We start from the raw sequence: 19,606 nt of genomic DNA on the forward strand, positions 1-19,606 counted from the left end.
CCATTATAAGATGGTTCTGCCTGTCCTGGTTATTACTGTAATATCACTGTAATATGTGTCTGGGAGTCTGCTTGGCACCAGTCCCCAATTCACCTGTCTCAGGCCTCTTTTACGGCCTAGTGGTGGCTGTATGAGCAGGTTCTGCTGGCCCGGCTCGCTTTGCACACTGGCCACCCTTCAGACCCAGCCCAGCCGCCAAGGTCACATGGAGAGACACACAGAGAGACATACAGGCTGCCATCAGAACAGAGTACGCTGCAAGAGCGTCGAGAGCCGCACAACAACCCCTCCCCGCAATATCAAACTGGTGCAGGGAGAACAACAGCCAATTCACTATGCCCTTCATGGACACAGAAACTACAGCGAGACATGGACCAGCCATAGAGCCATGGTCTACCATGTTGGACATCAAAATCAGCAGGGGATTGTGGGAAATGGAGAGGCAACTTGAAGCAGTATCACAGGCTCGTGCAGAGGGTGGGCGCTAGGGGGGGCTGGGCCACCTACTTGATTTGAAAGTGTCCCATTAACGGTACCCAGTGCCCCTTTAATGAATGTGTCAAAAGCTTTGAGCACCTGCCCCTCAAAAAATCTCTGCACAGTGCTGACATTGGCAATGCCGGCTGTCATTGGTTGGACCGTGAGGGTTGGGGTCACTAACATAAGTCAGACATAGCACAACGTTGAGTGTAAGGCTCTCAACTACCACGTTGAGGGTTTAGTCCGACTCCTTAGTCATTCATGAAGACCACCCACAACCACTGAAGAAGACACCTGGAAATGTTGCCCATCCATGACCCACTTCCCCAGACTGTCTCCTGTTATTTTTTTTTAGTAGCAAAAGCCTGGACACATGTATGAACACCATGGCGGCATGAGGTTGACCGTGATGACACATGAGGCACACAGGGAGAGGCGCCACGCGGACGGGCCTCCCCGGGAGAGCTGCCGCTCGCAAAGATTTAGAGACACAGTGGATGGTTTGAGATGGGGGGTCAGTCTGGTGCTCGGGGGAGAGAGAGAGAGAGAAATAGAGAGAGACGTCACACTCGACCCACAACAAAGAGGAGGGAGAAGGACCACGGCAAGCAGCTTGGCTGAATGCGATGAGCGAGGAAGAGTAGTAAAAGGTGGCCGACCAGGCCGAGCTACGGCACACACGTAAAAGAGACACAGGGCTGAGACACTGTACCTAGACAGGTTACCCTCTTCCAGCATCCCTTGGGACTCATCTAGCACATTGGGTTCGCTGCAGAGGGGGCACGGAAAAGGGTTTAGCAAGACAGGAAGAACCCCCGGTGAAGCTCGGGCCGTTCAGTCCCTCGGTCACGCGACAGCGCATGAACACATAGGGCGCCCTCTGCTGTTCACCTACGGAATTAACTGCTACTCAACCACTTTCAACACAATAGCCTGCAACAAATCCCAGAGCTCCCAGATGCTCAGACTTCATTCTCTGACAGCCCTGAGGCCCGATGGAGCTGGGAAGAACAAGCAGCACTGACGTGACTACAAACTGAAATCGAGTTGAACGGGAATGCTGGGATGTGTAGGGTTATTCAGACCAGGAAGACACAGTCCACCTGCTCAGGAGAAAATCACATACAGCGCTCAAGTCAGGAGATGAAAGCAGGAATTACTGACAGCAGCACCAGACATCCTCGATGTTGTCTGAATGTTAAATGGCTGTATCGATCAGAGGTGGGGGCGCATGGCAACGGGGGCCAAACTGATGGATGGAGGTCAAAGGTAAGTGTGTAATTACATCAGGTTCTATGATGCGTGAGATGGCACCGTCCTTGACCGGACTGTTAGTGACATCATTTCATTTATAGCCACCCGACTCACTATGACATCTGCAAAGGAACAATATTAAACAGGCAGAGCTGCTGAAAACCAAAACACAGGAAAATGGAACAGGTTCCGGCTCGGAGGAACTGGACTCCGCGCTTTGACGGTTTGGCTTGGTTTAGATGAATAAATTCCCCATATCTGGAGTACAGGAAATGTAGGACACACACAGTAAACCTCGATTTACAAGTAGTGGTATTAAAACACATTCACATTCATTTAAAAAGTACATGTAGAACAATAATATATACATAATACTGTAACACTTATGCAGGATACCAAATAGAAAGTTTATTCAAGTTAGTACTGCATGATTTCAGGTAGTGAGAACCAAATGAAGCTTCATGAACCATTTTATGTATTTATCAACCCCACTAGATGGCGCTTTTGGTTTGCTTTGGGCCATGCATTGAGTCACTTTTTTGAACATAGAGCACCATCTAGTGGTGTCAGAACATACAGCAGATGGTTCATGAAGCTTCATTTGGCCATCACTAGTTTCAGGCTCGGCAGATACTGTACAGTGTTGTGAATTTCCTCAGGTAGCACAGTGACTGTAACGTCGTTGTTGTATCTGAAGGGCCGCCGCGGCTCTTGTAGACCCATGTGGGGCCTGGCAAAATGACGGAACACACGTACCTGTGACTGGGGAGCATGCTGCTCATGCCAGGTTCCGGCGGGGGGGTGGAAACCCCGGGGGCGTGGCTGGAGAAGCGACGCTGCGTGATGACGTGGGGCAAGAAGGCCTCGTGGTCACTCACCACGCTGGGAATGCTCACCGAGTCGTCTGGGGCACGTGGAGCACATGCGGGAGCAGACAAGGGGCGGAGGAGATGGTGGTGGTGGGGGGGAAATCACAGCAGGAGCAAGAGCAGGGAGATCACAGAAGGGGGACAGAACCAGGGACATGTGGGTGGAGAAAGAGGAGACAAAACAAGTTCTATGAGTCAGTACTTGTGTGCTGTAAGAACCTTCATCTTATGTGGTATATTGCATGATTATTGCATTCGTAACAGGCATGCCAGTGAAAGGGGCTCTGTAAGACAGCGCACGGTGGCAGAGCGTGTGGACGGGGCCCTGACTTTCTTCCTCGTCCTCGTCCGTGCGGCTCAGCGTGTCCTGCGACGGCTGCCGCGATGGCTGGCTGTCCTGCTCCCACACCGTCCCCGTGCCCGTGTTGGAGCGCGACATAGTGGCCAGGCTCAGCCGGTAGGCGGACGTCGAAGTCCCCACCGTGCTTATGGAGGTCTTCCCCTGATAGGCTGTGAGGAGAGAGGGGCGGGGAGATGATGATGAGTCACGTGACATAAGAACAGCCAATCGAGATGTGCCAAGGTGTTCCCAGAAGCACTTAGACTTAGTCTACTTTACTGTACACAAATACAGGAATTATAAAATCCACTGCAGATATAAGTATTTAAACGTCCACTGCAGGCAGTACCGGAGATATGCTTCAGGGGCCATAATGAACTGCTGTGCTCAAAGCAGCACATGGCCGCACGGCCTTCTCACCAGAACCACTGTGCACCGCCTCCTTCAGGATTTTCAGCTCGTTGTTGAACTCGGCAAACAGCGAGCTCTTGCAGAGCGGCCGGGGGATGAAGCGGCGCTCTAGCTGGTCGGCGATGTGATGCCGGGCCGTGATCTCTTCTTGGGACTCGGCCGGCTGGGTTAGCAGCTGGAGGCATGGGGGGGGGGGGAGCACATTTACCCACAATGCATGGGTTTGAGTGAGGGGGATATCACTCACTCCGTGCTGGTCCTATTTTTAACTCAGTTTCTTTTTCTATCAATCTAAGGATTAGTTTTATCTCCCGTATAATTTTTCATATAATTTTTTTTAGCTATTCCTATCCAATTTATTCATTTGTTTGTTTATTTGTGATTCAGGTGAAATGTGACATTCTGAAGACTAAAACTGTGTAAAAAGGCATAAATAGAGCAAAGACTTGTTAACTGGCCAGTCAGGTCTTTAGTGGGTGGATATGGGAACCAGCATGGGTCCAAACCTTGCACTGGATAAAGGGGCGGAGCAGCACGAAGATGGGGATGCGTGTGCGCACGATGAAGTCGATGAAATCCCAGAAGGCCAGACCGCCAACCTTGCGCATGGCCATCTCCTTCACCTGCAGGCTGAGCCGGTACCATTGGTTCCCCAGCTGGCGCTCGAAGCATACCAGCACCACCTTCAGGGCTGGCAGGGAAGAGGCGGTTACAGTGGCCATCAGTGTCGGTTCGAGACCCGAAGGCTTGATCCTACCCTCAAGAAAGTTACTTAAGCTGATGATTTATGATGTCATAAAGACCCAGTGTGAGGCATTAACACCACATGAAGTGTGAGGCACTTTCTGTGCTGACATTCAGTACCTGCTTGAGCCCTTGGATATAATGAAATGAAATTCTATGACCTCACGGCCATTGAAGCTGAACTCCCCGCATAACTCCAGTTAGTGATGTTGGTGATTAATACCGAGTGATGGCCAAAGGAAGGCGCCACTGGACAGCAGCACGGCCTAAAAATCAGCCTGAAGGCCATCTGGCTGACCCCCCCCGGCAGTACCCAGGTACGCAGCCTGGCTGGTGGACTCAGCCAGCCCCTCCCGGCGCATGTCCTTCCCCGTGTCCCCCGGTGTGGAGCAGTGGGCAGGTGAGCTCTCCAGCATGAAGTTCTTGCTGCGTGACGTGCTGTTGATACGGGGGGGCAGCAGGATGTTGATGACCGTTTGCAGGAGCAGGAAAACCTCTGGCTGCTCCAGGTGGGGGCTGTCTGCAGGCATGATATGGCGATCACACATGCACATAATCTCAGGACAGGGCTCCAGCTGGCTCTCTGATACACAACTATACTAACCTTTGGTAACATGCACATACACTAATACTCTCTAACATGCACACAAAGGCTAACACTTGTTAACAAGCCCATATGCTAACACTCGCTATTTTGCTCATAAAGGCTGATACTAGCTCAGGGGTGGGCAATCTTATCCGCAAAAGGTGAGCTGACCTAAAGGTTATCCCAAAAACCTGCATGCACACCAGCCCTTTGCGGATATGATTGCCCACCCCTGTACTAGCTAATACTCACTAACACATGCAGAAAGGCTAACGCCTGCTAACATGCACATACATTAACACAGGGCTGTCAACTTTGGTCAGCCGGTTGGCATGAGATTTTCGATTTCAGACAAGTCCGCACATGCATTTACACCTTTGTGACAGTTTTATTCCCTTGTAAATGGTCTGTAGGGTTTGCAAACTACCCCAACGCTTTTGCTGCAGCTAATTTTAGGTTTATAATGTAATAATATAAATTTGCCGTAAGATATCTTGCACGAGCGTGAGAGTCCAAAAGCGTGAGTGTCACGCCAGATGCGTGAGAGTTGGCAGCCCTGTTAACACTCACTAACATGCACACAAAGGCTAACATTCGCTAATACTCACTAACATACACACAAAGGCTAACACTCACTAATACTTACTAACATGTACAAACGTTAGCATTCAGTAATACTTACTAACTGCGCACAAAGGCACACTAGCTAATACTAACATACGAACAAAGGCTAACACTCAGTAATACTTACTAACGTGCATAAAGGCTAACACTCAGTAATACTTACTAACGTGCATAAAGGCTAACACTCAGTAATACTTACTAACTGCGCACAAAGGCACACTAGCTAATACTAACATACGAACAAAGACTAACACTCACTAATACTTACTAACGTGCATAAAGGCTAACACTCACTAATACTTACTAACGTGCATAAAGGCTAACACTCAGTAATACTTACTAACGTGCATAAAGGCTAACACTCACTAATACTTACTAACGTGCATAAAGGATAATACTTGGTAATACTTACTAACATGTGCCAATGGCTAACACTCAGTAATACTTACTAACATGCACAAAGGCTAACACTCACTAATACTTACTAACATGCACAAAGGCTAACACTCACTAATACTTACTAACGTGCATAAAGGCTAACACTTGGTAATACTAACATGCACAAAGGCTAACACTCGGTAATACTTACTAACATGTGCATAGAGGCTCACAGACATGCTAATACTTGCTAACACACATGCTCACTTACAGACACACACACTAACTGAGAAACACTGTGCTTCTTCATTGTCACATATCAGGAATGTTGGAGACTCGGATTCGGGCCTGACCTTTGCTTCCTGACCCCACGGTCAGCACAAATGGAATAAGCAGGTTAAGCAGCATCCCTTCTCGCCTCTCCTGATTGGTGAAGGGTGAAATCACGTGACTGAGGGGAAAGTCATCCTTCAGAGCCTGTGATAAAAAAACGAGCCACAATAACTGAAAGTACTTGGTCATATTTTCCTATCCTGCTGCTCTTCCTTTAGCTCACAGAGGTTGTAGCGGCGTATCGTTTCACTGCCGCCTGCCAGCCTACCTGGATCTGCAGGGCCACCAGGCGTACGACGGCGGTGCTGAAGGGGAGTGGCGGGGACAAATAGGGGCTCAGGTGAAGCAGTGGCAGCCCGTCGGCCACACTGGAGGGACCCACAACCCCCATCACCTAGAGCACACGCATAGAGAGGGGCAGCGTAAGCCCAGATTCCTGCAGGAAGCCGGGCACGCAAGGCCAGGGCGAGCTGAGGGATGCTCACGAGATTGACACAGACGTTGATGAGGGAGCGCAGGTGGGGCAGGAAGGAGATGATGGGCTGCCGTTGCAGGGTGAGGCAGATGCCCTCGATGAGGCTGCTGGCTGCCTCCCACTCCACCTGTCTCCTGGGGAAAGGAGCCACGCACAGGGCATCATGTACACGCTAACGTTCGCCACTGTGCTAACATCCTTAGCCAGGCATAGGGTGTCACACATATGCTAATATTCACTAACTTGCTAACACGTGCTAATATCCATAGCCACACACAAGGTGACACACACATAATAACATTTGCTAACATGCTAACATGTGTAACATCCATTGTTAGACAAGGGAGGGCACACACACACATGCTAAAATATGCTAAAACGCTAACATGCTAATATTCATAGCCACACATGGAAGGACACACACACAAGCTAACATGTGCTAACATGCTAACGCATAATATCCATAGCCACACATGGGAGGGTACACATACACACTCGCTAAAATTTCCTAATATGCTAACACATGTAACATCCACAGCCACATCTGGAAGGCAAACACACACATTCGCACACTAAAATTTGCTAACATGCTAACATCCATGAAATGAATGGCACATACACACACACACACACACGGCCCAGCACGCTCACCGGAGTGTGGGCATCTTGTGGATCTTGTTGAACATGCGGTCCAGCCTCTTGAGGATGAGGATGAGGGCTGGCCTCACTGCCTCAGCGGCCCAGTCGGTGATGGGCAACATCTCTGTCATGTAGCGCTTCAGGCCGCGGCTCTCCATGGTCAGCGTGTCATAGGGGGCCAGCTTCAGCAGTGAGTGCGCGATCTCAGCGAGCCTGGTGCCAGCCGGAACACGTCCCAGGAGGACTAAACATCCCTGCCAACTTTCGTCCCTCGCTGAGCCCCCCCCCCCTTGTGGTGTCAGCGCGACGTCTCACCTCATGTGGGACTTGATGTCCAGCAGCTCCAGGGCCGTGACGCGCGGTTCGCCGGCCACGTTTTGCAGGATCTTCAGCCGAGGGCCGCAGTGCTTGTAGAACTCGGTGCAGATGTTGAGGAGCGACTCGCGTGGACGGCGGAACTCCTCGCGGGCGATGCGCTCATCCAGCTCCTCACGGGGCATGCCCTGGCCCTCCTCCAGGAGGTGCAGATTATCTCTAAGGGCACCATTAACGTCACTGAACGTCATTTCATACACATGAAACTATGTTGTGATTTTTCAGAGCGCAGCACAGCACATACGACTATAGGGACATCATCTCCGTAACAGACAGACATGATCTCCAACCACCATCCCCCGCATACTTATCCACTCATAACATCACGCCTGAATCTGTCCTCACCGGGTGTTGGCAACGCCAGACATGGTGTGGTTGGCTGTGGTCGCTCCCTTGTGGCCCTGGTCACAGCGACTCATCTGGGGGGCTGTCATGGGCCTGGGGGGGGGGGGCACAGGGAAACAGGTGAGCGTGTGTGTGTTTAGAGTCACCTGCTGTGTGTGCGCATGTGTGAGGGCAGGCCTTCTGACCGCGTGAGGGCCTCCACGCTGTACAGCAGGGCCTGCAGCGAGGTGGCCAGGGCCGCGATGGCTGCTATCTCGTCGCGGGCCGCCGAGGCCGACTCCAGGGCTACGGTGCTGCTCTTCAGCTTCTGTAGGAAGCAGGGCACCAGCGCTTCCAGGACCATCAGCATCTGCAGGCTGGCAGGGGTTTTGGCGAGAGCTCAGGGTTTGTTAACGTCACGAACGCTCACACACGGTGGACATCGCTCACCATTGCGCCCACACGCACATGTACATAGACGTCCTGCAGAGCTCCTTCTCACAGGCTCATTTCCACCTACATAATGTTCCTTAGTTGCCGAGGTGAGAATATAATCCAAAAAAGACTTAGGCTTTTGGCCATGAACAGCCGAATGTTTCAGAAACGCCCCGTTTTTCTTTTGGTCGTCCTACGGCCATCTGCCGCGTCACGTGACTCACCTGCGGAAGGACTCGGGGGCGTAGGCCACGACGGTCACGCACAGCTTGATGGACTCGCTGATGGAGAAAGCCAGGTCTTCATTACCATAGCAGAAGTCTGCAACAGAGATGAGAGAGAACTCAGCAAGCAACACAATAATTAGCAATTATTCTTTCTATATAGAGTTGATGCTTAATATATAGCATTAATACTTCATATATAGACTTTAGACTTTATTTTATGCCCTGAGTCACTCTTGCCCCAAGGGACTGAAAGTACAGTGGCCTCATTTGGGTTTTTGCCTTCATGCTGTTACATGCTATTCCCTTTAGATTTCAGAAGCGATGTCTAGGGATCCAATCTTTTCCATCATAGTTATGTTACACACAGTCTAAGAGTGTCCTGGGGCCTGTATCACAAAGTTGGATTTCTTGCTTACTCAGACTTTATCTTCATTTAGTTACATTTAGGCCTTTGTCCCTATAGCCAAAAAGTTATCTACCTAACCAATAAATCTGGCTTCGTGATACAGGCCCCTGGTCTTGTTCAGTTTGTGCTAGTCTTGTCTGTGTGATATGGGCGTTAGGGTCAAAGGTCACATGGTGTCTGTCGGTGTGTCGTAATTGTACCCAGAGATCGGAGGGGCTTCTCAGCCTTGACGAGCTGTAGGGCATCCAGTGTGTCTGGGGTCTCTCCCTCTAGGGACACCAGCAGGTCGAAGAGGCACTGGGCAGAGACGCCTTTGGACAGACCCGTGCTGGTGCTGGTCTGGAGGAGGGGAATGCATTTATCAGGGTGAGGGTACGCAGAGGAGCGCACAGTCCCGTGGCAGCCTGCCTGTGCTCACACCCACCTGAGGTATCCTGCCCGTGCTCACACCCACCTGAGGCAGTCTGCCCGTGCTCACACCCACCCGAGGCAGCCTGCCCGTGCTCACACCCACCCGAGGCAGCCTGCCCGTGCTCACACCCACCCGAGGCAGCCTGCCCGTGTTCACACCCACCCGAGGCAGCCTGCCCGTGCTCACACCCACCCGAGGCAGGAGCTGACAGGCCTCTCACCGTAAACTCCAGCAGGGGGGCTACGCTGGCAAACAGCTGCAGGATGAAGGGCTTGCGGTGCAGCACGTAGAACTGCCGGAAACAAAACTCCATACCCTGCCGCAGCAGTGGGTTGCTCTCGTAGTCGGCATAAGCCTGAGATGGTGGGCAGAGGGGTCGACAGGTCACAGGAGACAAGAGCCACAGCGCCCCCTAGCCCACATAACGTGTCACTTATCTGACTGTGTTCAGGGTTAGGGTGGCCGATTGAAAGATATTTTGAAGATAAAAAGGAATATATGTATAATTTACTGAGCTGTAAGTTTAACAAGGAGCATCACTAGAAGTTTACAAAAAGGGGGACTAAACCATTATTAGTGGCATCTGATTTTAATGGAAAGGAATTAGTGGGATACTATTTAAAATAATTAATGTACAATTATTTGGCTTAAGAACATTTTAGGTAGGAGTTTAACCCTCCGAAAGGCCCTTTGAATATGTGTCCACTTTGCATCCCCATTCCTCAGTAAGCCACACATTGTGTCTCTCTCCTTATTTGATAGTGATGCACTATTAAGGGACACCCGTTTCGATCCTCTGTTTCTCTTCGAATAATAGACCACATGGGATGGACAGCTGTGATGGGGTCAGATCCCTTTTAGGTTAAGAGGGCACCACTGGGAACAGAAACCAGTTTAATACTGAATCTGTTGTGTGATCTGGTTTCCGTATTCAGTTGGACCATATAATACAGTACAGAGAGGTCCATCAGGACACCTGCCGGGCGACACCCACCTGCAGCATGGTGGGCAGGATCCACTGGTAGCCACTGAGTGAGAAGAGGTGGTTGAAGTGCACAGCTGTGTTGATGGCAGTGGCAGTGTACTGCCTGAGGAGGGCGCTGTCCTCAGGGTGCAGCAGAAGGGCCCCATTGAGGACATTGAGGAAGAGCATGATCTCGTCTCCCCAGGGGTACTCACTGGGCATTCCCAGGAACATCTCCTCCAGCAGTTTGATCCACAAGACCTTGTGAAGGGTGTCCAGGCCAAACAACTCCTTGCCTGGAGACACACGGGCACAATGGGCGTGTTATTTTTGTGGAAAGTCAAAAGTGAAATGAAATGAAGGAAAGAAAGAAAGAAAAAGAAGGGAATTGAAAAGGGGGTATAAGAAAAGATAGATTCATCACATAAACACAGATATAGAAACATAGGGGGTTAGGAGTTTTGAAATGTCCCTCATTCTCTTATTTAGAAACTAGAAGTTAGAAAAAGAGACACAACAATTCTGGCCTCATGTGTAATATTAAGTGCAGACAGTCTGGGGGGGGGGGGCATACCCTGAGACTCGCTGAAGAGGGAGAACTCGGCGTCGATGGCGGTGCGAGGGAAGGAGGGCAGGCGGAGGAGGTCCTCCTGCAGCAGGGAGACGTGGGACTGCTTGTGCGCGGCCGGCATGCGCTGCGTGAGGGCGATGAGGAAGAGCACGCGGCCGACCTCCTCCAGCTTCCGGGAGAACACCTGGGGAGACGCCATGAGGGGTCAGAGGTCACGCGGCATGGCGGCCGAAAGCGGGAAATAGGGGACGTCGCTCGGTTTGTAAGAGCAAAGCAAAACTGCTGAGGTTCTAAGACAACGTCTGACAGCTAGGACCTAACAACCTGATCGCCTCTGAATCTGCTCCAACACGTCACGACCATGACTGAGTAAGCTGTTGTACAGACGGATGGATGGATGGATGGATGGATGGAGACCTCCACCTCTTTCCCACCTGCTTCTGAATGAGTTCTTGGCCCTTCTCTGGCAGCATATGGACCAGGTTGAGCTGTGGAGACACGGACCTGCGGAACGGGTAGATGTCTCTCACGTAGGTCTGCAGGGGGAACAGTGAACCTGCTAGTTAAGGGCCAGGGTTCAAGTTCACTTCATGCTTTTGCTCCAAGGGAAATCCATCCCATTACAGCATCGTCAAGAACAGCAGCCAACCTTGGAGTAGTGTATGAGGTTCCAGCGTTTGTCCATGAGGAAATAGTGTGCAGACCGGGCCTCAGGAATATTGAAGAACTCCAGGCACTCCTATGGGATGTACGCTACCGTTAGTCCATTAAGATTAACTGGCAGGAGTCTGTCTTATTATATTTTATATATATTAGTCTGTATTCAGCTCTTTATAACCGTTTCACTAGCTTCACCTACTCCTCCCGGCCACAAGGGGCGCCATGTCACACACGCTCACCTTCAGTACTGCCTCAAACTGTGTGTCCTCATGCACAGGCAGCTGGGTAGGGATGTCACATTCATTCTGCCCATGCACCACCAAGGTCTTCGTTCCTGTGCACACAGCATGCAAGACAGCATCAGTACCCGGCCTACACGGTATCAGTGACCCACTGAAGGTGATGACACTTGCCGTCACCACCCCACCCCACCCCCCACACCTGCTACGGCTTACGATTTATGATGTCACTGCTTTCACCTAGCTACGCGCTACCTAGAGAGTACCTGGCATGGAGGCAGTGACCAGCAGCTTGACCTCACATTGCTCCTTCTTCATGGTCTGCTTCAGGTCTTTAAAGAAGAGGCCCTCCACATATCCCACCACCTCCCACAGGAAGGTCAGAGTGGCAGAGATGGCATCCATTCCCCACTCACACGGCGTCCGTACGAAGTACATGATCAGGCCCACCTGAGGTCCAGAAATGAGAAACACTGGTCTACATCACTCCCAGACAAACATGGCTGTAGAAAACGGAGTTCAGAGCCTACAAGGGGCACCGCCTCACCAGGTAGTTGAAGAGGATGTGTGAGGTCTGAGCAGGCAGGTCGCCAATGTTCAGCAGCAACTTCCTCAGCATATACATCAGCTCATCCTGAAGTGACAGAAGGGCAGGATGAGCTTACGGGGTCACTCTCATGACCGCCTGTCAAAGCCGGCTACTTTCACAGTGTCATACTAACATGTACTGCCATCACAAATGAAGTGTTTGTACATCCTCTAGAAAAGTGGTTCTGAAGTCAGCAGGAAACACTAAAACACAGACTGCTGAATCTACTAGGTTTACGTTCATCCTGCATGAATCTTTCCATAGAAACGGCAATGCTCAGAAGAATTACTAGTGATGGCTGAATGAAGCTTCATGAACCATGTTCTGTATTTTTTGACCGCACCAGATGGCGCTCTTGGTTTGCTTTGGGCCATGAACTGAGCCCTTTTTGAATGGAGAGCACCATCTAGTGGTGTCAGAAAATACAGCAATCGGTTCATGAAGCTTACTTCATGACTTACTTAAGTGCTTAAATAAAAGTTATGAAAGTGCCAGGCATCTAAATAGCATCTGCTAACAAGTGAATGGTGCTCAGAAGTGAAAGTGCTGGAGAAGCTGGTAATACATCAGGCACCATGTGCCAGGTCTCACCTGTCTGTTGCTGACCGTCAGTTTTTCCAGGAAGTGCCTGAGCACCAGGGCTGGGTCCTCAATCAGGCAGTTCCACAGAACCTGCTGGGCCACCGCACTCACTGGGTCACATAGGGGGAGCCCGGTGGGGGGAGGGGGGGCAGTCAGAGGATAACCATAGCCATCCCTAAAGCAACTGAACCCCCGGCGGCGATACCTCAACAATGACCCATCATGTGGCTGGAAATCCTGCCAAAAATGCACCCCTTCCCACCCAATTTTATATGTAAATCTGTATAATCAAGGCCCCTGTAAAGTGCTGTGCCCCCTGAATCTGCAGGGTATCCATATTTCTACTGAGCCCTTGGTCATTACTACAGAGCCAGACATTTTACTCAGGGCGTATATTTGGGATATTGGCTAACATGCTCCTGGTGATGAGAATGTAACGGGAAGCAGTTCCCCGGCCCGCGGGCACCGCGCCCTACCTGCCACGCCATCCTCCCGCACCTCGCCGTCTTCCATCAGGTGCACGATGGGCAGCACGGCGGCACAAATGCATGCTGGGAACACGGCCTGCGGGGGCTGGAGCACGTGGTGTGTGGGCGTGTGTTCCGTGGTGTTCTCCTCATCTGCCAGGAGCAGAAGCGGGAGCCGGCTATTTAGCATCTAAACATGCCCGTCAACTTTATATGCCACAGATCCAGGGTGGCAAGGTGGCTTAGTGAGTAGGGTAGCACTATAGACTCACACCTCCATGCCAGGGTGTTTGCATACTGCCCCTGATCTATGGGTGTATGAGTTTGCACGTTCCTCCAATGTTCTCCCTCACTTAACAGATGCCAGCTGGCATCTTTAAATTGGCTGTAGACTGGTATCCCATCCAGAATGTCTCATGCCCTTTATTCTGTGACCCTGATGAGAAGATTGATGGCTAGCTTATGCAGATGTTTGGAGAAGGACCTGACTGCAGAATATTGGGCGACCACTAGCGGGACCTCCACTGTGGGGTCGGAAATCACATGACCTCCACATCTGACCCGAAGATGACACTGCTGAAAAGAACTGAGTAGGCTGAACACCTACCTCATTTCCTTTAAAATTACGAAGATGGATATTCATCAAAATACTTTCTTACATAAAGGTGAGAATTTCACACCGAAATAGCAAATGTAAAATAGACTATTAATGTCTGTTCCCAAATCTATGTGTTATTTGTGGCGATTTGCACTAATATCACTGAAATTGCACTTGTGTCATATCCAGCTCTGTTGTGGTGGTCATGTGATTTGAGGCCTCCCAGTGGAACACTGGCTCCCTATCAGAAGTTTGCATAACATCATGTCCAGGTCAGGAGTGGAGGTCATGTGATTTCCGGCCCCAGCAGTGGAGTCTCCCAGTTGGAGGTCAAATCCTCTTGGATGCATGTGATTTGTTACAGCCTATTGCGCCTTCATTTAAGCACGGTGTGATCATCAACTATACATAATAATAAAACTCTATGTATTTGTGAAAGATCGCCGTTGTGTGTTGGCAGGGGTTATTCTAGGATTTTTTTTTAAGGTGGGGGACAACCTTATCATTAGCCAGTGATGTGTTTTTAGTTGTTGAGTGACAGGGGAGGGGGCACTCGGTGGGCCAATCAGCTTTCAGCTGGGGCTTGTGGCCCCGCCCCTGTATACTCCCCTGTGTGTCTGAGAGCCGGCGGCCCCTTGCTGACCTTCGGCACTGACGATGGAGCGCACCGACCAGGTAGAGCCCCTGCGGAAGGAGTAGTTGCGGTGGGAGTTGCTGGACGCGCAGGAGGGGCTGACCGACAGGCGGCGGGACGCCAGGTTCACCACTTCTTCTGCTGACGAGGAAGAAGGGGCACCTGGTCAGGTGCTGATGGGGCCGCGGGGCCTGTCACACGTTCCCTGCTGCTCGATCTCATTGCATGCTGATCATTTTCCATTTGTTTAGAGTTTGATAAAGCCATCACTGTACCCTGTATGCTATGCATACTGAAATACCCATTGAGGATCCTGTGAGCTACAACCCCCTTGACACAAATTAAGATAAACTTTCTTCTTGAAGCCACACGATCTCTATATTGTTTGATAAAACTTCCATAAACTTATGTTCAACACTCAATGATATAATTTTCTGAGAATATTGTGACTAAACTGACCTGGTTTTCTGTGGCAGTGAAGTGTTGGACCCCTAACCCTAATGCTGTCTTAATTTTATTTACTATCTTCTTATGTGATTTTGTTTTGCTTTATTTAATGCATTTCCTTTTCACGGAAGCAGCTGGGAAAGCATTTCACTGCGCAGATGCATAGTGTGTGTTTGTGCACGTGACAAATAAAACTTGAGCTTGAAGATGAACCCACAGGAGGGGCTGCGGCACGGCAGGACCTTCACCTTCCTCCTCTTGCTCTGGAGGCGGACTGCAGGTGGGCTCGTAGCAGGCCTCCTGCGTGATGGCGATGGCAGTGATGATGCTAGCCTCCCGGCCCAGACGCCGCTTCTCCTCCTCCTGCTGCAGGTTCTTCAGGATGTGCTCCGCCCGCTGGTGGGACCGGGACACTGCACGCGCTGAAAAGGATTTCTGCACGGCCAGGGGGAGGGATGGTGCATCAACAGATGAGCTGGGATACGGTAAGCTGGACCAAGTCAACAACACGTCTGAAGGACGGAGATACAGCAGATTGTCATCAGTGTTGACAATGATCAATTAGGCGGATAGGAAGACAATGTGTTTCATGCGTGATTAAACTAGGCTGTTAATTTTATAGGCTGTTGTATTCCTAGTGTGGATTTCGAGGCACAACTGAGCTCCTCACAGCCTCTGCAACATCCGCTCCCAGTTCACCCACTCCAAGGTCTTCCCAAACCCACATGATAGCGCAGTCTGGCTCAGCTGTTGACATTAGGAGGCACTTACAGACTGGTCCTCGTTGATCGGGTCCTGGACACTGCCTGCATTCTGGGGGACCCAGGGGGGGTCAAATATGGGCACACAGGGCATGCCCAGGATTGGGGAGGGTAGGGTGAAATTGATGCTTGGAGGTGGTATCTGAGAATACATGCAAACAAAGATATCAAGGTGGAGGTCCACGTCCTTCACACACTGAAAGGTCCATTTGCTCATGAGTTAATGCGCTTTGGGTTAGGACTCCACCGCTGACTTAACCACACTGATAAGTAGCAGCCCTGTCTTAATTAATCACAGCTGAGGAGGAAACACTGCTGGGAGGATCACCTTGAAGATCTGTTGGGCTCCCTCCTCCATGCGGGGCCACACCTGGTACCGGAACCGCCACAGGGTGTAGAACTTCAGCACCGAGTTTATGCGCTGCCCTGCCTCCTGGTGGTGGAACTCCGCCATCATCATGTCGGTGACTGTGTCGGGCACCTTCACCGCACACAGCAGGAACATGGCGGCTGGGACAGAGAGACGGGAGCACTAGCTTTTAATGTATCTTGTGAGCTGAATCAGCACAAACCTGGAGAGCGTGAAACTTTACAGTGCAGTGACATAGACCGTCCAGTGGGAGGCGCTCACCGGCTGCGGCGGCCATGTGCTCGTCCACGCTGAGCAGCAGCTCCCAGGCCGCTGGCTGCACGTCCCCGTACATCTCCTCCGTCAGAATGGGGGCCGCCTTGATTAGCAGGGATAGGGGGGCAGGCGACATGCTCATCACCTGTGTCAGGGGAAGGGTTAGGGTTAGGCTTAGGCTTAGGGTTAGGCTTAGGGTTAGACTGTCAGAGAGGGCTGGGTAGGTGAGTGAAGAAACCTGGTTGCGGATGTACTTGAGCATCCCCGTGTCCTTCTTCCCCTCCGCGTTGCTGTCAGTGGGCTGTTTCTTCATGGACGGCGTCCGGAGGCAGGATTTGTCTGAGCACTGGAGTCACACAGGGGGTCTTTATGAGAGTCACACCCTCAGTCCACCCACCTCGTCCCCCTCAGAGCCAGTCCCACCACAAATAACACATAAAAAACAACAGTGTGAAAAAGCTGATACAGCAATACAGGCTGAATGCAAAGCAGGGCATTTAATGAAAAGATCAGTTTGATGTCACATCCATAACACATATAAAATGCTAAGCATTTGTAACATGTTAGTGAATATATGCATTTCGGGGATTTGCCTATATTCAGCCTTGAATATATGCAAATTTACTCATTCATACTAAGTTTGTCCATGTTTGGAGACACTTATAAACGTCACATCTATAATGCTGGAATCGCCTAAGAGAAAAGCAGCCATTTTTGGGCACAGGGTCACGCGATGCTTTTCAGGAAAGTGTCACAGCTTTGATCACCTGATACATCTTCCTGTATTAACTTATACACACTGTCTACGGTAGAGGAACGGTTGCTATGGTAACAGCACCGTGCACGTGCACACGCGCGCATCCTAAGAACCTGGCGTCTGGGCGAGTGCCCGGTGCCCAGGACTTCCCCGGCGCCCCCACCTCCTTGGCCTTCTTGGCACGGGGGCCGGTGCTGCTAGCTGGGCCGTCCACCGCCTCACCGTACAGCAGCTTGATGGCGCGCACCAGACGGGCGCAGGAGCGGCTGTGGTACTGATAGCAGCGGGGGTGGCAGAAGTCCACGTGGGTACAGATGAAGCTCTGCTGGTTGCACAACAGGATCATGATCTGCGGAATGGGCACAGGGGGGTGTGTGGTAGGGCATGATGGGTAGACGGTAGCCTATGAGGCTAATGCCAGATTGCATGTCGTTTATCATAGGTGTCACAGGCTAATAGCATCTGAATGCATTTGAACCCGAAAAGCCGACATCCCAGAACAGAACCCTCAGTATCCTCGAGAGTGCAAAGCTGGGCCCCTCACCGATAACATCTCCTATGCTCAGAAATAAGCCCCTCCCTGGGGAAGAGTCACCTACGTGCAACCAGGACATGTTGCGGTGGTAGTTCTCCTCAGTCCCACCAGTGCTGAGTCCCTCTGGCTCTATGCTGGGTTCACTGGTGCTCCAGGGACTCCCTGTGGAAGCAACACACGTGTCTGTTTAGCCACATGCCTCCTAATGTCAGGGAAAACTCATTAGTAATGATGTCACTGGGTCTGCTGGTACTAGCTCACTACTCACTGCTGGGTAACAGGAATCAATAGGAGTATCTCAAGGACAGCAAGTTACTGCTAGTTACCAATGTCTGTGACCGTGTCCCTGCTCTGGGACAGCAGGCCCTCCTCGTTTTCCGACTCCGAATCCTGCCGGGACAGCTTGGTGCTCTTGAGGCTGCCGGCCCGGCGGATGGAGGACAGGGAGCCCCCCTTCTTCACCCGGAAGCTGCGGGCCCCCTTGATCTGCAGCAGGCGGGAACCCCCGATGCGGATCTTCCTGATGGGAGCTGTGGTGTGCAGGGGCCGGAGCGGCCACAAGGGGGCGGAGTAACGCATCTCAGAGGTCAAGGTGCATCAGAGCTCGGTAGAAACAAGGCAACCGTCCTCGCTAATGCGCCCAACCTACTCTGGCCATGAGCGCCGTACATGGGGAACACGATCCTGCAGCTGAATGTTATTCTGTATTCCGAATGTTCACTATATAGTGAATCAGCTATTTTGTACTATTGTTCAAATTGCCAACTGTATATTTCATTCACTATATACTGCACTACAAAATGTTCATGAGTCGCATCAAAATATAGCGAACAGAAGCTGTACCCTACATCGGGAACCGTACCCTGCTTAGACCGTTGTGCAATGCAGGCTATCACATAAATGTCGGAAGCATGATTGAGAAACGTCGCTCAGTCTGAACAGTAACTGCTAACCGTTGTTAAGTAGCTTATGAAATACTTGGACATGAGCTATAACAGCAGTGGGGGGGGGGGGGGGGGGGCTACCGCTGCTTTAAAAACAAAATGTTACTTTAACGTATTTGAACGCTTTGTATGGGTAACGTTAACTTACAGTTAATACAGCATGTTGAAGATTAGTATATAATACCGTAGTTACAGATAGAGTGTGAATCATGCTTGCGTAGGTCGGTACATTACAGTAAACAGTCACGTGTACACAGATCTGTGTGTCCGAAACAGATCGACCCCTGTCCGCCCTCATACCCTACTGAGTGTTTTATATAGCGGACATTCCAAACACCACCCATAGTCATCTAGCTCTAATGTACTGTAAAAGTGCATCATGCAATGAGTCAGTGTCAGTGTACTGAACGCGACCGCATGGGTTCGATCTGTAACCTCACCTAGGGGCTCCTGGGTCTTCTTGTCATCGCAGGCTGTGTCAGACTTGAGCGTGTGGCTGCTGCTGTTCAGTGAGTCATGGCCGTCCTCGTCGTCCAGGATCCCCGCAAAGCTGATCTTCCTCTCGTAGCGGTGCCGGCCCAGCTCCGGGTCCAGGCGCAGGCGACAGCTCTCCAGGTCCTGAAGGACCAGTGGGGATAAAGGTGGGTGAGATATCATAGCCTTCAGTGTGTGGAGCAAAAAGAGACAGGCGGAGAGTGAGAAGGTCAACAAACAAATGGCAAAGCAGACTGTGAGGACAGGAACCCGGAGAGACACTGAGAAGTGGAAAGGGAGCTGCATGATGGGCTTTCAACCTGAACTCTTACAGTGTTCACTCCTATAGGCCAGTGGTTCTCAAACTAAGGTGCCCTCTAGTGGTAAGAAAATTTTACTGTCACCCCCAAACCACTGGTCAAGAACTTTTACTGTTGCAATGGGTGG

At 51.0% G+C, this 19,606-nt stretch overlaps 1 protein-coding gene across 13 annotated transcripts in view; it reads right to left on the reverse strand.

The window, feature by feature from the left end:
* Positions 1–19,606, reverse strand: part of unc80 (unc-80 homolog (C. elegans)) — a 51,083-nt gene that overhangs the window by 5,893 nt on the left and 25,584 nt on the right. For 4 of the 13 annotated variants that reach the window (XM_023837752.2, XM_023837755.2, XM_023837750.2 and 1 more), the window contains 36 exons: positions 19,126–19,303; positions 18,068–18,271; positions 17,806–17,903; positions 17,370–17,555; positions 16,688–16,795; positions 16,456–16,594; positions 16,153–16,334; positions 15,835–15,966; positions 15,312–15,498; positions 14,626–14,757; positions 13,394–13,537; positions 12,927–13,027; positions 12,294–12,380; positions 12,013–12,196; positions 11,747–11,841; positions 11,497–11,586; positions 11,282–11,383; positions 10,851–11,031; positions 10,307–10,572; positions 9,533–9,667; positions 9,101–9,239; positions 8,492–8,588; positions 8,039–8,209; positions 7,854–7,946; positions 7,449–7,667; positions 7,146–7,346; positions 6,505–6,628; positions 6,288–6,413; positions 6,040–6,163; positions 4,412–4,618; positions 3,861–4,045; positions 3,364–3,529; positions 2,904–3,113; positions 2,491–2,638; positions 1,193–1,249; positions 94–175 (listed from right to left, as the gene is read on the reverse strand). In XM_023837752.2, coding sequence (XP_023693520.2) covers positions 94–175; positions 1,193–1,249; positions 2,491–2,638; positions 2,904–3,113; positions 3,364–3,529; positions 3,861–4,045; positions 4,412–4,618; positions 6,040–6,163; positions 6,288–6,413; positions 6,505–6,628; positions 7,146–7,346; positions 7,449–7,667; positions 7,854–7,946; positions 8,039–8,209; positions 8,492–8,588; positions 9,101–9,239; positions 9,533–9,667; positions 10,307–10,572; positions 10,851–11,031; positions 11,282–11,383; positions 11,497–11,586; positions 11,747–11,841; positions 12,013–12,196; positions 12,294–12,380; positions 12,927–13,027; positions 13,394–13,537; positions 14,626–14,757; positions 15,312–15,498; positions 15,835–15,966; positions 16,153–16,334; positions 16,456–16,594; positions 16,688–16,795; positions 17,370–17,555; positions 17,806–17,903; positions 18,068–18,271; positions 19,126–19,303 — 5,280 coding nt within the window. The remainder of the gene's footprint in view (positions 1–93; positions 176–1,192; positions 1,250–2,490; positions 2,639–2,903; positions 3,114–3,363; positions 3,530–3,860; positions 4,046–4,411; positions 4,619–6,039; positions 6,164–6,287; positions 6,414–6,504; positions 6,629–7,145; positions 7,347–7,448; positions 7,668–7,853; positions 7,947–8,038; positions 8,210–8,491; positions 8,589–9,100; positions 9,240–9,532; positions 9,668–10,306; positions 10,573–10,850; positions 11,032–11,281; positions 11,384–11,496; positions 11,587–11,746; positions 11,842–12,012; positions 12,197–12,293; positions 12,381–12,926; positions 13,028–13,393; positions 13,538–14,625; positions 14,758–15,311; positions 15,499–15,834; positions 15,967–16,152; positions 16,335–16,455; positions 16,595–16,687; positions 16,796–17,369; positions 17,556–17,805; positions 17,904–18,067; positions 18,272–19,125; positions 19,304–19,606) is intronic. The other 9 variants (XM_023837751.2, XM_023837761.2, XM_023837758.2 and 6 more) reach the window with 5 other exon arrangements.

The sequence above is a fragment of the Paramormyrops kingsleyae genome, chromosome 16 (genome assembly GCF_048594095.1).
Source record: "Paramormyrops kingsleyae isolate MSU_618 chromosome 16, PKINGS_0.4, whole genome shotgun sequence".
Taxonomy (NCBI): domain Eukaryota; kingdom Metazoa; phylum Chordata; class Actinopteri; order Osteoglossiformes; family Mormyridae; genus Paramormyrops; species Paramormyrops kingsleyae.